The 16,940-nt window shown below is 41.4% G+C and overlaps 1 protein-coding gene across 2 annotated transcripts in view; it reads right to left on the reverse strand.

The window, feature by feature from the left end:
• Positions 1-16,940, reverse strand: part of lama1 (laminin, alpha 1) — a 340,811-nt gene that overhangs the window by 71,509 nt on the left and 252,362 nt on the right. For both annotated transcript variants that reach the window (XM_059975999.1, XM_059976007.1), the window contains 6 exons: positions 14,223-14,339; positions 9,644-9,807; positions 8,784-8,922; positions 5,364-5,466; positions 3,117-3,233; positions 1,325-1,507 (listed from right to left, as the gene is read on the reverse strand). In XM_059975999.1, coding sequence (XP_059831982.1) covers positions 1,325-1,507; positions 3,117-3,233; positions 5,364-5,466; positions 8,784-8,922; positions 9,644-9,807; positions 14,223-14,339 — 823 coding nt within the window. The remainder of the gene's footprint in view (positions 1-1,324; positions 1,508-3,116; positions 3,234-5,363; positions 5,467-8,783; positions 8,923-9,643; positions 9,808-14,222; positions 14,340-16,940) is intronic.

Consider the following 16,940-nt stretch of genomic DNA (forward strand, 5'->3'; position numbering starts at 1 on the left):
TCTTTACATCATGACCATTGTGCCTTTCAGTCTGTTCCAGTCTCTGCCCTATCACAATTATTTCCTTTTGTTCTCCCTAACCTTCTCTCTTTCTCTGTAACTTAAAAAAACTACTTCTCCCGGTTCTGAGGAAAGGTAAGGAGCCTGAAAAATAAACTCCCGTTTCCTCTCTGTAGCATTTTGTTTTTACTTCACATTTCCACCAGTATAGTTTTTCTGGATTCCACCACAGACCAGTGAGCTCTGGTTCTCAATTCTTCTTCTGTCTGTCCCTGTGTAACCAGCCTCTTACTGTGAACATCACTGTCACATCTCATTTCAGATATATATAGGTAATACTTAAAACTTTCAGCTGGTCAGACACAATCTCTAGAGAGAGGAATAGAGTTAATGCTTCTAATCATATTTTTCATCAGAACAAGGAAGAGTTGTAAATCAGACATGAGGAGAATGCCAAGGGATACAGAGAGCCAGAATATCTCTGTTAGGGTGTGAAGGGTAAGAGGCTGGATGACATAAGAGGTGAACTGAATGATGTTTTGTTTCCTCTCTCTCCTCACAGGCCTTTCCCCTAGGTAGATCAGTTGTTATTTTCCACCAACAGAGAGTTCTGATGCCTCTGTCTTATTTAGGTTCCAGGGAAGATGGATGAGAAACACAGGAAATGGAATAAACATGTACAGTTCCCCATCATCTTTGGTTGAGGAGAATCTCAAGTTAAGAAAAAATATTAAGTTATTTTTGAAGTCCTCATATGGAAGGCAAGGTTATCAGAATAAGTATAACCAAGGTGGCGAAACTGAAAGAACAGAGTCTTTATAGGAAGCAGAACAGCAGGATGTCCAGCCAAGACAGTAGTGGGTGTTCATGGAATTGTCAGGAATTCTGACTCCAGTTAATTCCTGAAATGGAAATGAAGAAGCAGAATTAGGGAAAAGTCAAAGGAGAGAGAAGGTTGGAAACTGGTAGCTACTTTAATCAAGTTTGTCTTTTCTAAACAAAACAATCACAGCTTCTCCAGCCTTGCCCCAAGCTTGCCAATCCCTTATTACCAAAACATTCCTGGTAAACACTTTTTGCAGCCTGTTTAAAGGCTCCTTATCCTTCCTAAGGTGATCAAAGTGGACATCATGCCCCGATATGACTGTGGCCAAACCAAAGTTCTAATATTAAGATAATAGCTTGAATGAACCAAGGACTGCCCAACTACAAATTAATTTTGAGTTTGCTTTCCACAAAACTTATATTGGTGCTTCTACTACTCGTGGTTTGTTAACCAATATATGACCTTTTGCCAAAAATGAGGTTCCATATCTGAACTTACCAGTCCTCGCTGAATCACTGATGAGCTCATTTGTTTCCCTGACGGTCTTATTGACCTTCATTAAAGTGCCAGATGTGGTCAACAGCTGCCGAGTGAACTGCTGAATTTCAGCAAGAGTTGCAGTTGCGGTTAGATTAGCCAAGAACGCATTATCTTTTGCCTCACGAATTGTGTTTGTATTACCTGCAATGTACAAATGTTGGTACTTTGAAAGGGAGTTGTAGTCATCTAGTGAAATTCACATTTTACATTTAATACACCTTCCTTATTTTCTGTTCCTATAATTCTGATAATTTACACTGAATCTGGATTTCATGAATGCTTCAAATTTAAAACAATAATGATCACCTCCAAATCTCTGCATGACCTCTCACCCCTTCATTTCTGAAATCTCTTCACATCTCCTCTCTTTCGGCCTCAATATTGCAGCTATGCCTTCAGCCGCCAAGTCCCAAGCATTGCAGTACTCTCCCTAATCTTCGTTGTCTTCCTACTTCTTTGTACTGAGAAACAAATTAAACCCAATTGAATCGACCTTTGTCACCTAAGACTCCAGCAGATGTACAGTGGAGATCACTCTGGTTGGTTGCATCACTGCCTGGTATCAAGGCTCCAATGCACAGGATTTTAGACACCGCAAGCTCCATCACAGAGGACCTTCACTATCTGGGACATATCATCTCCCCAAAACTACCATTGGAAAGGAGGTTCAAGAGCCTGAAGACCAAACTCAACATTTTAAGAACAATTTCTTCCCCTCACTGTCAGATTACTGAACATTCCCTTAACTCATGAACATTATCTCAGTATTCCCCTTTTGCACTATGTATTTATTTATATTGTAACTTATTGTAAGTTTTATGTCTTGTACTTAACTGCTATCACAAAACAAAAAAATTCACATCAGTGATAGTAAATTCAATTCTGATTTTAATACCTCCTTACGTGTCTTGGTTTCTTTAAAATATGGTATCTAATTCATACGAAAGATGAATTCACATCACTGCAGGTCTTTATAAACCATAAAGTCCTCAATGTTTCCTAAGAAAGAGTTTTCTCATTCATTAAACTGATGAATCTACTCATTAAACTTGGCTATCATCTTGGTGTGGATCCCACCTTCCTCCTTCCCATCCCACCTTAATGATTTCTGGTGATACAGCAACTTGAATTAATTTATTTCTATTTTATATAAAGAATTTCTGCTGCTTTTCACCAAGTCCCAGAAGTTGTTGAATAGACAGCTTCTTTTGAATGGCTGTGGGAAAGTTAGTGGATGGATCTAACTCTTAAAAGAACCTTATACCAGCCCCCTGAGCTCCTGAGTACATTTAATGACTGAGCAGCCTGGGTTGAGAATTTTGAAGACCCATGCTCCTCTAACTGACTGTATTCCCACACCTAAAATACTCCATTGCTTACCCTGAGTTGTTCACTCAGAAATTTAGGCAACATCAACCTGCTGAGAGTCGTCCTGAAGTGGCCTGAAGCTCACACACCTGAAGACCTTTCCACCATTTCCAGGACAACACTCAGGAGTGCAGTACTGCCCACCGGCCTGGATGACTGTGGCTTCAATTCCACTCAAGAAGATCAACAATCTCCAGGACCAAGTAATATTATCTGATTCTAAATTTTTAATGAGTAGAGGGCTCGCTCATATAGACCAGCGTCCCACCACTCTTGAGAAGTGCATTAACAATTTGAACATTTATTCATGGAACTTATAAACAACATTGTTCATGACAATTAGCTTTCCAAATAATGTTCAGTGGGTGCACAGATTACTTACCATTAGGCACGGCTGCCAGTAACTGCAGAGGCTCACTCAACAGTCTGCTAATATTGTGCGCACTCTTTTGAATGTGATCAACTTTCTTTTTAAGTCCACTCAGTTGGCTGACAAGACCTGAACAAATGAAAAAACCAAAACAAGTCATCACATGCAATACCATGCTATAGAAACAGGTCCTTCAGACCAGCAAGTCTATGCTGACCATCCAGTACCCATTAAACTAATCCAATGCTAACCCTGTTTTATTCTTCCCACACTGCACCCCTGTCAGCTCTCTCAGGCCCTGCCACATCTCAGAGAGGACTAATGGTTAATTAGTCACTGTAAATAAATATAGTAGCCAATTAAATTACCAACTTGCCTATTTTTGTGTGTGGCAGGAAACAGGAACACCTGGAGGAAATTCACACAGTCACAGGGAGAAGGTGTAAGCTCCACACAGACCGTATCTGAGGTCAATTTGAACCCAGACTGCTTGAACTGTGAGGCAGTGGCTCTATCAGCAGCCTCACTGAGCCCATCCTTAAATCCACAAAAAATTGTCTACTCACTGGTCAGCAATGGGTGTACATTCTTTTCTGACCTATGAAGGAACTTTAGGCCTTCGACCTTGAGCTCCCCAATCCTGCTCACAGCCTGTGACAGTGCACACTCAATTCAGTGTCTTGCCAGCAGCCTACCAGCTGAGTAATTTATGCCAGCGGGGCTGGGCAGAAGCAGATGGAACCATGTAGAGGAAAGCTTTGACACTGCAATGAGCCAAGGATTTCCTGACATTTGGAATGCATATTGCACAGGCTATTTCACCCATCTTTTCTGGACTACAGCTTTTATAAAATCATAGACTTTATACTCATCCATATTGACCAAAGTGCCTTTTGAGCTAGTCCTGTTTGCATGCATTGAATATGCCTCTATTAAATATTTCCTATCCATGAACCTGACCAAATGTCTTTTAAAAGTTGTAACTATATCAGCTTCTACAGATTCCTCTGACAGCTCTTTCCACAAACCTCTGCGATAAAACTGCTTCTCAGCTGCCCTGTAAATCTTTTTCCCCTTCACCTTAAACCTATGTCTTCCTTCATTCCAGCGAAAATAGTTCCAGGTTATCAAGACTCTCTCCCTTAATCAATGCATCCTATGGCATGGTGATTAGAACTGTGCAGTTTTCCAGGTCCAAGTATAGACTCATCAATGTCCTGATGAAGGGTCTCGCCCCGAAACATCGATTGTTTATTCACTTTCACGACCTGCTGAGTTCTTCCAGCATATTGTGTGCCTTCATCAGTGTCTTGTACACAGCTGTGACAAAGAGCATTCAGTGCCTAGTCTGATAAAAGTATACCATATGCCTTCTTTACCACCTGTCTACCTATGTCAACACTTTCAGCTAACTATGTACTTGTAACTCTCAGCCTCTCTGTTCCACAACACTCCCTAGGACCCTGTCTTTCACTGTATATATCCTGTCCTGATTTAACTGCCTAAAATGCATTACTTCCGCTTGTCTGAGTTAAATCTAAAGTGAAGAAAGCATGGCAGTGCCTCTACTTCCTTAGACGTTTGCAAAGATTTGGCATGACTTCTAAAACTTTGACAAACTTCTACAGATGTGTGATGGAGAGAATATTGACTGGTTACATTACAGCCTATTATGGAAACACCAAATCCCTTGAATGGAAAATCGTACAAAAAGTAGTGGATATGGTCCAGTCCATCTGAGGTAAATACCTCCCACCATTGAGCAGCTCTTCGTGGAGCGCTGTCACAGGAAAGCAGCATCCATCATCAAAGACCCCACACCCAAGCCATGGTCTCTTCTCACTGCTACCATCAGGAAGAAGATACTGCAGCCTCAGGACCCACACCACCAGGGTCAGGAACAGATATTACCCCTCAACCATCAGGGTCTTGAACTAGAAGGGATAATTTTGCATGCCCCCATCACTGAACTATTTTCACAACTATGGACTCACTTTCAAGGACTCTTCACCTCATGTTCTCAATATTTATTGCCCACAAGAAAATTATTCTCAGGGTTGTATTTGGTGACATATACATGTACTTTGATAATAAATTTAGTTTGATCTTTGAAACCCTATCTGCCATTCTTTTACCCATCTTCCAGCAAATCTAACTCTCCTGCTCTGTTCCCATTGCCCAGCTATTATTTTCCTTCAGTCACTTCAAGGGTAAGTTGCTAACATCAATACAAATTCTTAAATTGGACAAGTTATTCACCCGTTGTTTTCTTCTTCAAATCATTGGCATCGTTAAGGAGCTTTGAACTGCGGTCAGCTGACTCCTTGCTGACTTCCTCTAGTGTCCTTTGAGGACCTTTGGCCTGGCAAGATGAAACAAAAGGAGCATTTTGTGTCAGAATTATAGAATGATTATATAATGAAGCAATAAAGTCGTGGACTGTTAAGTCTACAGCATCTGCAAAATATAACAATTTGGACCTGGGTACATGTTATGAAAAGTGTGCAATTGTCATGTCAATGTTATTAGTGACAGAGTCACTCTATATTCATTTTCTGGAGAAACTAACTGGATTTTATTGGAAGGAGATGCCATAGCTTTCAAAGAACACAGTACAATACATTACAAGAAGAAGCCATTTAGCACACGATATCTGTGCCAAACATGATGCTAACATAACATGATCCATATCCAATGGATTCTTTCGGATGTTGAAAGGCCTAGACAGAGTAGATGTGGAAAGGATGTTTCCCATGGTGGGGGAGTCTAGGACAAGTGGGCACAGCCTCAGGATAGAGGGGCGTTCATTTAAAAGAGTTGCGGAGGCATTTCTTTAGGCAGAGTGTGGTGAATTTGTGGACTTTGTTATCACAAGCAGCTATGGAGGCCAGGTTGTTGGGTGTATTTAATGTACAGCTTGATAGGTTCTTGATTGGACATGGCATTAAAGGTTATGGGGAGAAGGCTGAGGAGTGGGGAAAAAAGGATCAGCCATGATTGAATGAAGGAGCGGACTCGATGGGCCAAATGGCCTAATTCTGCTCATACGTCTTATGTCCCTCCATATTCATGGGTCTATTTAAAAACCTCTTAAAAGGCAGCTAGCACCTCTGGCAACCTGCTCCAGACACCTACCATCACGCTTTGTGTGAAAAAAACTTATCCCACGCATCACTGCTGAACTTTCCCCCATCACCTTAAATGCACGTCTTGACATTTCTATCCGAAGTAAAGGATTCTGACTGTCGATCCCATCTATGCTTCTCATAACTGTATAAACTTCTATAAGCTTCTGGGTTCGCTGCTGTTTCTCTGCATTTTAAATCTATTTAGTTATCTGATCAGATTGTTTCTTTTTGTTTTGCTTGCTGTAAGCCATACATATGCCCAGCACCAGCTCACTGGAGTCGTCAAAAATTACCATCGTAAATGGTATGCAACAGGTCCAACAATAGTTGCTCATATTCATTGATGTCATTGTTATCATTTTAACATAGAAACATAGAAATCTACAGCATGTTACAGGACCTCTGGCCCACTATGTAATGTCATGTAATCTACTCTAGAAACTGCATAGAATTTTCCTACCGCAGAGCCTTCTGGTTTTCTAAGCTCCGTGTACCTGTCTAAGTGTCTCTTAAAGACCCTATTGTATCCATTTCCACCACCTTCGCTGGCAGTGCATTCCACAACACCCACCAATCTGTGAAAACCTGTCTCTGACATCCCCTGTACCTACTTCCAAGCACCTTAAAACTATGCTGCCTCATGTTAGCATTTCAGCCCTGGGAAAAAGCCTCTGGCTATCCACATGATCAATGCTTCTGATCATCTTCTACACCTCGATCAGGTTACCTCTCATCCTCCGTCGCTCCAAGGAGAAAAGGTCAAGTTCACTCAACCTATTCTCATAAGGCGTGTTCCCCAATCCAGGCAACATCCTTGTAAATCTCTTCTGCACTCTCTCTTATAGTATCCACATCCTTCCTGTAATGAGGTGACCAGAACAGAACACAGTACTCCAAGTGGGGTCTAACTATGGTTAGACATTTTGACGCAATGAAGTGAATAGCAAGGTCTACAGGTAGGGCTTTAAATCAAATAAATGTGAGGTGGGATGGGGGAGTGAAGGGAAAATGTAGGAAGTTCTCAAGGAAGTACAAAATACTCATGCAGGGAGCAGTATGGGAAAAAATAATCTGCGTAACAGAAGGGAAAAAGAGATCGGGTGGGTTTGCTAACGAAGGATGAGTTCAGAATATTGAATTTGCAATGTGTGGAGATGAGGAATTGCAAGGGGAGGATGGTATTGATGGCAGTGGTCTGTAGGCTTTCACCTCACCCCTAACTGTAGCTACTTTGTAGAACAAAGTATAAACATGAAATGTCGAGGGCTGATAAAATATGCAGAATTAATTATGGACAATCTTGCTCTTAATAAAGATCATAGCCAGGAGAAGGAGTTCATAGTCTCTATTTAGGACTGATTTTTAGAGCAAAATGTCAGAGAATCAAATAGGGAACAGGTGATTTTTAGACATGATCACGTATAATGAGACACCATGTCAAGAGAAGAGTCCTAATAACATGACAGAATTTCATATTCACTGTGAGTGTGAGAAACTTGGTATGAAACTAGTATCTTAAACTAAGGGAGTTCTAAAGGTACAAAAGCAGAGATGACTAGTGCTGATTGGAAAAATTGATTCAAAAGTCAAATGGTGAGTTAACAGAGAAAGATATTCTCAGAAGAGATGTATTCCACTATGAAGACTTTTAAAAGGGATAGTCCATGTTTGACTAAGTATGGTATATAGGGGAGACTAGGATTATGGGAAGCAGGTGGGAAAGAGAAGTTGGGGCTAAAAGGAGATAGTTCTCATCTTAATTATTAGTGGTGAAAGGCTGAGGCTAAACAGTCTAATTCTTGTTTTGTACTTGATGGTTTTAACCTGACTCCCTCCACTTTGCTCCAGGGAAACTTGCAGTTTGACTGGCATCATGCAGTCACTCTAATATTTATTAAACATATTTCCTTAAGAAATAGAACTATGCTATCTGGCACTTCAAGAGTCTGCTGGCTGTCAGGGCAATCCCATCAGTTCCTTTCCCCTACTTACTTCATTGAAACCTATCCTTTCTCATTTGTCCACTGGTCAGAGGCTGTCTATCATCTTTATCATAACATGAGCCACGAGAAGGGAAATAAAATAATCTGAGACACTGTCAGTTACTGGAGAGGACCTTGTCACATTCTCCACAACCAGCAGAAATATCATCTAAAATTGCAGAGTAAATAACTAAAGAAGCTGTAACCAAATCACAACACATTTATTATCCCATTTGTCACTTCAAAGAGAGAATAATTTTAAGTGTAAACATGAGAACATCTGCAGATTCTGAAAATCCAAAGCAATACACACATGAACGCTGGAGGAACTCAGCAGGTCAAACAGTATCAATGGAAAAGATTAAATGGTCGACGTTTCGGGCCAAGACCTTTCACATCCTAATGAAAGGTCTCGACCCAAAACGTTGACTGTTTACTGTTTTCCATTGATGCTGCCTGAACTGCTGAGTGTCTCCAGCATTTATGTGCTTTGCTAAGAACTTTTATTGGCTGGTTTGGCCATCAGACTATGATCTGGCCTAGCTAAATCCAACACAGTAAATACTCACCAACTTCAAAGCAGCATCAGCTTTGCTCCTTGCATCCATAGCAACAGATGCAGCTTCTTCGACCAGTGCCTTTACGTTGGAGTGTTCATTCACAGCCACTGTCGCATTCAGGGACACGTTCCTTACAGCTGAAAGTGAACTAATAACAACATTGTTCATTGCAATGGCCATTATTTAAATGATTTACATGTTTAAAACAGATGTTTTTCTTGGCATTTATTAAATATCTGTAATTTTCTGACCCTGTCATACAGAGGGAGAATCCAAAAATAAGGCAATCGGATCATAAACATCTCCACGTGAAAAGATCTCTCTGGAAATGTTTGCCCTTTCAAGTGCATGCATTGAGTACTTTAGAGACATGCCTTACAGCTTGGAACTAGTTAGAATCAGCATTTATTTGCTTGGGGTAATGCAAAAGTACAGCAGTCCTGCCTTCCTGGAGGCAAAAGACCCAAGAGATTTCCCCATTTCTGTGTATAATCTCCACAGTGCTGAACTTGGCACAGTATTCATCTGCATATTGTGCAAAGTGAACAAGGAGAAAATTTAGATATCATCAGTCATTGAAATGGCAAGTGCGATGTGAGTTTTCTCTCAGAGTTTGTCTTTGATTGACAGGATCCAAGGATGGACTTTGCATTTTACAACAGTTGGGTTCTGGAGAAGGAGAGAGCTCCTTTTCCCAATATTTACAAATGTTTTAAGTATAAATACTTTTTCACAGTACAGAAACAGAATTGAAAAGATTTTGCCAATCTGATCTCAATATTTTTTACAAAACTATTTAGTAGAAAATGGCACGTGCTTGGTGATTACCCACGGCTCTGTTGCGAAGGAAGACATTTACACAGACTGACCTGTTTAGCAAATCAGCAAGGTTCCTGAGTTCTTCAGCATGGTCCTCTGCCCTGTAGACAAGGCTAAGCACACTCTTCTGAGTCATCTCCATTACCAGCCTGTCAATGTGCCTCCTCATCTGGGCATTCCACAAATCCAGCTGATCAGTGTATTGCTCCAGAATCTGTTGTCATAGGTACAGAGGAACAATTTTTAGACAAGTACTGAAAATACACAAAGAAGGACACATAACCTACCTTGACCTGAAATAGTAGCAGTCCATTTCCCTCCACAGATGCTGCCTGGCCCACTGAACTCCTCCAGCATTTTGTTTTTCTATACACAGCAACTGGTTCCTTCTTCAGATACAGCATGGCACAAAATAAAAATGAGTGATATTTCCCACCATTGATCTCGGTCCCGATTCCTGACTCTTTAGACCCTAAACAATGCAGTAATCTAATCTCAACCAGCACTGCTGGTGGTTCAATAGCCCCAGCCATCCTGACCTGTGAATCTGACTGAAGTGGAAGTATGCAGTGGAAAGTAGATGAAGGAATGGGATTCCATTTGGATAGGAAATGCACATACATCACCTCATCCCAGTAAATTCTGCCACAGTTCCAGTTCATGTGCCACTGTCAGTATTTGCATATTAAATATGGCAAAACTTAGGGCATTTCCATGTCTGGATATCTGGGTCTTAAAGGGAGAACAGCTCACATGAAACATAAAAACAATTAAATAATTTGTTTATAATTATTTGTAAAATGCAAATCAAATTGAAATGTAATTATTTCAGCTAGATTATGGCTATGTTACACTCAGTCTGGTGTCACTCTATCAAGTAACTGAGTTTTAATTACCCACACAGAATCAAATCTGTCACAATTTAAATTCTTTACAGGGTAAATATTAACTTGTCAAATGTAAAATTAACTTCCTGACCAGCATGGCAAGGGTTGATTTAAAATAAAACTATGCTTTGCTTCACATCAAATAACTGTAAATGGAAACAGTCACTTCTCTGGTATAATTCTTCCGTTAGATAGAACTAAATTAAAAATGGCTGCACGTCCAGATTCAGCGGCCACTGTGGTTCCACCTGATGGTGTAATAGTTTGCCGTTTTCATCTTTCTTAGCACTGCAAGCCACTGCTGGATATTAAGAACACCAAGTACTGCAAGTCTACCTCACTAGCGAGTTGTTGGCTAACGGATAATCTCTGCTTATTGGGCACCGTACTGTTGCCTGATACCGGCACTCAGAGAAAACGCCACAGGAAGTGGTGTGCAAGGAAACTGCACACAAAATCCTACAGGCCAGCTCTCTTGTCGATTCTGCTTTTAGATGTTCGATCGCTAGCAAATACACTAGACTACCTGTGTCTGAGGCCGAATCAGTGTGAGATGAAGATCAGCTATGCGCTCATTCTGACAAAAAGATAGCTGCAGGATACCATTCCTGAAGCAGTAATCCAGTTAGTGGTTTTCATCTCTATATGGACCAACAGAATTCCTATGATCTCTGGCAAGACCCGTGGTGGAGGTGTATTTATCTATGTTAATAAGAACTGGTGTGTGAATGATTTGGTAGTGACAACCCACTGTTTGCCTATGGTAATGGTGAAGTGCAGGCCTTTCTGCTCAACAAAGGAGTTCACTACTATTGTGATTGTGGCTGTATACATCCTCCCCCCCCCCACTAAAACCGTGCTGATGTCAGGGAAGCGCAAAGTGAACTTCACGGCACCATCAGTGACTAGCCATCCATGCGCCCAGTGCTCCTTTGTTGTTCAAAGGTACATTTAAGGTCAGAGAAATGTATAGCAGACATCCCACCCTTCCGGGAATTTGCCTGAAACTCCTGGAACTTCCCGGAGAGGTGGGATTTCTGCAATAGAGTAGCTCCTTAGCAGCTAGACAGCTAGTTTAAATAACGTTAGCTATATTAATGAATGAATGGCAATTGTTAAACTCACCTCATTTTAACTCACCCTGGGCAATAGAAAAGTCACTGTTGCAAACAGTGCAGTGAGTAACACTGTCATTATTTTTGATCTCTCCCTCTCTCTCCCTCCCTCACTCAAAAAAAAATCGATTTCCAGGATATTGTATATAACTTGCGGGCGTCAGTGAGCCGCTATCAATCTACGGGAGACTCCCGGAACTTCTGGGAGAGATGAGATGACTGGGATACAATATATATCCTGAAACACTTTTACTTCACAACCATCCACAAAAACAGAGGAGTGCCCCAAAGAATGGATGACAGTTAAATGTTAGAACCCTGAAGCCCCCCCCCCCAGCTCCCTTGCCACCTGCACATAAGTGGCTGCGAGCAACAATTCTCCTCCCCCACCAGCAAAAAAACATCGGCACCCGCCACCGAGCACTCAAGTGTGAGCAAAGCAACAGCAAAGACACAGGCTTGCAGTTACCCCACAGACTAATTGTTCACCCGCTATACGACATACCACAGGCTCTTTCTAATAAGGGAGAAAGGTGTCTTCAACAATGCTAACTTAAAAAACTGTCCTGTCTAAATTCTATCAGCATGTTGACTTGGATACCAGAGGTGAGAACACAAGAGATCTGGATTATACCAAGATCTCTGGTGCATCCAAAGCTGCCTCTCATCCCCACATCAGGTTCTGTGACCACTTATGCTAACTCCTGCAGTGTCTGAACTCCTTGAGAGATCGAGGCGAGCGAGGCCCCACACCCCACCACTTAAACCAATTCTTACAGGAGCACCTTCGGGAGTGTCCTGACTAACTGCACCACCATCTGATACAGGAACTGCAAGGCATCTGACCACAGGTCGCTACAGAGGATTGTGAGGACTGCCGAGAGGGTCATCAGCATCTCTCTTCCACCAATCAGTGATATTTGTCAGGTGCACTGGGTATGCAGGGCCCTTAGCATTGTCAGTGATCCCTCCCATCCATCCAACAATCTCTTAGATCCCCTACCGTTAGAGAAGAGGTACCAAAGTATTAGGTCAAGAATTGTTAGCATAGCAAAGAGCTTCTTCTACCATATGACCACTGAACTCCCTGCCACCACCCCACCCAGGTCTTGTCATACATGAAGCACCAATAGTGTTGCACCATTTACTTTTAAACTTGTATCATATATGCATCTTATTATTTGTGGTAACATTATTTCATGTGTTATGCATGTGAAATATATGTCCTCTGTTGTGCACCTTGGTCCACAGACCTGTTATCTTGTTTGGCGGAATGACAATAAACTGAATTTACCTTGAACTTGAATCTTAAATCTTTTATATTTTCATGTAGTTTTGACAAACCATGCACTCAATGACTTTTTATATGACGTGCAAATTTAAAGTGAGTGGCAAGTTCAGTTCCAAAGTATGTAAAATTTCAGAGTCACTCAGCACCCTCAGATTCTGCACGCTCCCCAGGTTGGAGCACTGATGTTGTAAATTTATTCCAACAAGTTGGAGTTAATGGGATCAGACTACCAGATTCAGCTTAAACCACATCATCAAGTTCACGGATGATACGACAGTGGTTGGCTTCATCAGCAATAACCATGAGTCGACATAAGGAGGAGTTGGTAGAGAGGCTTTTCTGATGATGTGAGACAACAAACTGAGTCAACAAACAAAAGAGATGATAGGGAACTTCAGGAAGGCACATGTCAGCCGCTCTCCATTGCACATCAATGGCTCTGCTGTGGAGAGCACAAAATTCCTTGGTATAAACATAACAGACGATCTAACCTGGACCCGCAACCCCTCTTCACTAGTCAAGAAGGCACAGCAGTGTCTACACTTTTTGACAATACTGAGGCATGTAAGGCTCCCCTCTCCTATTCTAACAACTTCCTAGAGGAGCGCTACTGAGACTGTCCTACTTGGTTGTATCATTGTGTACTATGGAAGCTGCAAAGCATCAGGCCACACGACCCTTCAGAGGATGGTAAAAAACAGAGAGAATTATGAGGGTCTCCCTCCGCTCTATTTGTGACATTTACCAGAACTGTTACAGACCGCGTGCCCAGAGATTTGTTGAGGATTCCTATCACCCATCCCACAATTTCACTAAACCATTACTGTCAGGAAGGAGGTACAAAAAACATCATGACTAGGATTTTCAGACTGGGTAATAGCATTTTCCCTCAGGCTGTGAGGCTAATGAATACCTGCAACCCCCAGGAGTTCTCATCACTAGGACAGCAAGCTATTTACCCATGCAGCGCACTGCATGCATTTTGAATTATATTTTATTAATTTCTATATGGTAATATTTTGGTTTATATTGTGTGTGTGACATATGTTTTGCAGGTGCACTGCAGTCCGGAGGAACACTGTACAGCCAGATGACAATAAACCTGAACTTGAAAGAAGTACATTATTGCAGGTATAGTGTAATAGACAGAGATTCCTTTTACCCCCGTTCTTCCTGGGCCACATTTATGCACCCCCAAATGACTTGTAATACATTCTCACTGTTAGGGGCTCTGCCAGTGATGATGTGTTGCAAGTCATTGGGAGTCTGCACTACGTCAGTTCCAGTGGATTGCACTGGCAAGGGAATAGAAATTAATTGTTAGAATGAAACTTACAGCTGAGCTGTTCACGACATCTGCCACCATATTTGCTGCATGGCCCACCATCTCTCTTCCGTCCTGGGCCAGGTTTGCTGTCAGTGTCCTCATTCTGTTCACTGTCTGCTGCTTCTCCTGCGCATAATGTTTGTTAGCAGTTTGCAAATTGAACAAATTATACATAAAGAGAATGGCCTATTTTAATCTTAACTCTAAGGGATTTTTCAAAACTGGAGCTATGAACATCATAGATACTAATTTCTGCTGTTTTAAGGGAAATGGCAGAAGTTTACACAACAGCAGAGTTACTGAAGATAGGGGGACACCAGGAGTTAAAGTATGATTTATTCAAATCACACCCCTACTAGGCCCAAGGTGCACAGATATTTACCATTTGAACTTCAAATGAGCAGGAAATGTTCAGAAACTGGAATTCACTACATGAACTTTCAGTGTTGTAGGCATTATCAGGAATCAAATGCATTTTTTAGTTATCTTCATTGGTTGATAGATCATATCTGGGAAATATTTAATGAAGATTCAAGTACTTCGCAGATTTCAAAACCTTGCTGTAATATCCAGGGCATGATTTGAGTTCAGGAGAATCATGTTCTCTTCAGACTATAAAAGCTAACAATAACTACAGGTTAATGAAATTTCAATATAACTTTCTACTCCATTGTCAAATACCACTGACGAGTCAGATATGTTCCTACATTCTGAAGAAAATCTTTTTTTTAAACTGCTGTTTAGATGGCATGAAACTCTCCACCATGTGTCATGCTCTTTGTTCATATTAGCTGACTTAAAATTCCTGATAGGGGCTCAATCTGTGTGAATGTGGAAAATTTGCACTTCATACTTAAAAAGCTAATCCCTAATAAACCTCATCCCTGAAATAAAAAGTAATTGGATTCCATTGAAATAGGCCCTTTAACCTTTTCCACACCTCAATGACATCACTTTCTCAACCTTGATACAACTGAACTAAGAAGAATAACCAATTAGAACATTTTAGTTGACTCTGAATCACCAATCTTGAAGGAAAAATGGTCAAAATCTCCACCAGTTTTGCACTGAAGTCTGTTAAGGATTTAATCTTGTTCACCAGTGGCCAAATTTATACTCACTTGTAAATCGACAGCAAATCTTTTGGATAGGCTTTTTCCATTGAGAGTAGGGGAGATTCAAACAAGAGGACATGAGTTGAGAGTTAAGGGGCACAAGTTTAGGGGTAACACGAGGGGAAATTTCTTTACTCAGAGAGTGGTAGCTGTGTGGAACGAGCTTCCAGTAGAAGTGGTAGAGGCAGGTTCGATTTTGTCATTAAAAAAAAAATTGGATAGGTATATGGACAGGAAAGGAATGGAGGGTTATGGGCTGAGTGCAGGTCGCTGGGACTAGGTGAGAGTAAGTGTTCGGCACAGACTATAAGGGCCGAGTTGGCCTGTTTCCGTGCTGTAATGGTTATATAAATCATCTCATCATGTTTAACTAAAGATCCTGCTACTTGCCTATTCTTTGTTCCATCTACTTTTAAAGTGGTTTGGCTGGATTGCTTTATGAAATTTAATAGTTCTATTTAGCTTCGGCCTTAACCTCTTTTTAGGGAAGGGTAACTCACTCTTTGCTCCTTTAAGTTCTACCCTTATCTTCGCACCAATCAGAATCAGATTTCCTCACTGTAGACAGGAGTTATTTCACCCATCTTGCCGATGCTGTTTCTCTAATCCTATCAATCCTATCAATCCTGCTAGCCTGTAGCCCATTCTCTCTCACATAGTATCCTTCAACTGCCCTTGGTTTTCTACGAACCATTACCTCTGGAGGTGATTTTCATCAACCGACTAACCTGCCATTCAGATTGAGAAACAGTCAGGTAGTGTCAATGGGTTCATGGACCGTTCAGAAACCATGGAGGGGAAGAAGCTATTCCTAAAATGTTGAGTGTGTGTCTTCAGACTGCTATGCCTTCCCCGTGTACCAGTAATGAGAAGAGGGCAAGTCCTGGGTAAGAGGGTAGCAGGGACGTGGGAGGAAACTGAAGCAGTCAGAGGGAACCCACATAGTCACAGGGAAAATCCACACAGACAGGGCAGGAGGTTGAGACTGAATGTGGACCTTTGGAATGCTGTGACAACAGCACTACCTGCTGCACCACTGTGGAAAGGTGGGGCCCATTGCAATAATCCCTGAGGAACAGAATCAGAATCAAGTTCATTATCACTGGCATGTGTCATGAAATTTGTTAACTTCACAGCAGCAGTACAATGCAATACATAATATAGAAAGGACAAAGTAAATCAAATTACAGTAAGTATATACATTTATATTAAATAGATTAAAATAGTTCAAAAACAGAAATTATATACTTATTAAAAAAACCAGGTAGTGTTCATGGGTTCAATGTCCATTTAGAAACCAGATGGCAGAGGGGAAGAAGCTGTTCCTGAATCACTGAGTGTGTGCCTTCAGGCTTCTGTACCTCCTACCTGATGGTAACCGTGAGAAAAGGGCATGCCCTGGGTGATGGGGGTTCTTAATAATGGACATTACCTTTTTGAGGCACTGCTTCTTTCTTGGATACTATGGAGGCTAGTACCCAAGATGGAGCTGACTAATTGTGCAACTTTCGTTAGCTTATTTTGGTCCTGTGCAGTGAGCTCCCCCTCATCCCCATTCCAGACAGTGATGAAGCCAGTCAGAATGCTCTCCACACTGCATCTATAGATATTT

The sequence above is a fragment of the Hypanus sabinus genome, chromosome 1 (assembly GCF_030144855.1).
Source record: "Hypanus sabinus isolate sHypSab1 chromosome 1, sHypSab1.hap1, whole genome shotgun sequence".
Classification (NCBI taxonomy): Eukaryota; Metazoa; Chordata; class Chondrichthyes; order Myliobatiformes; family Dasyatidae; genus Hypanus; species Hypanus sabinus.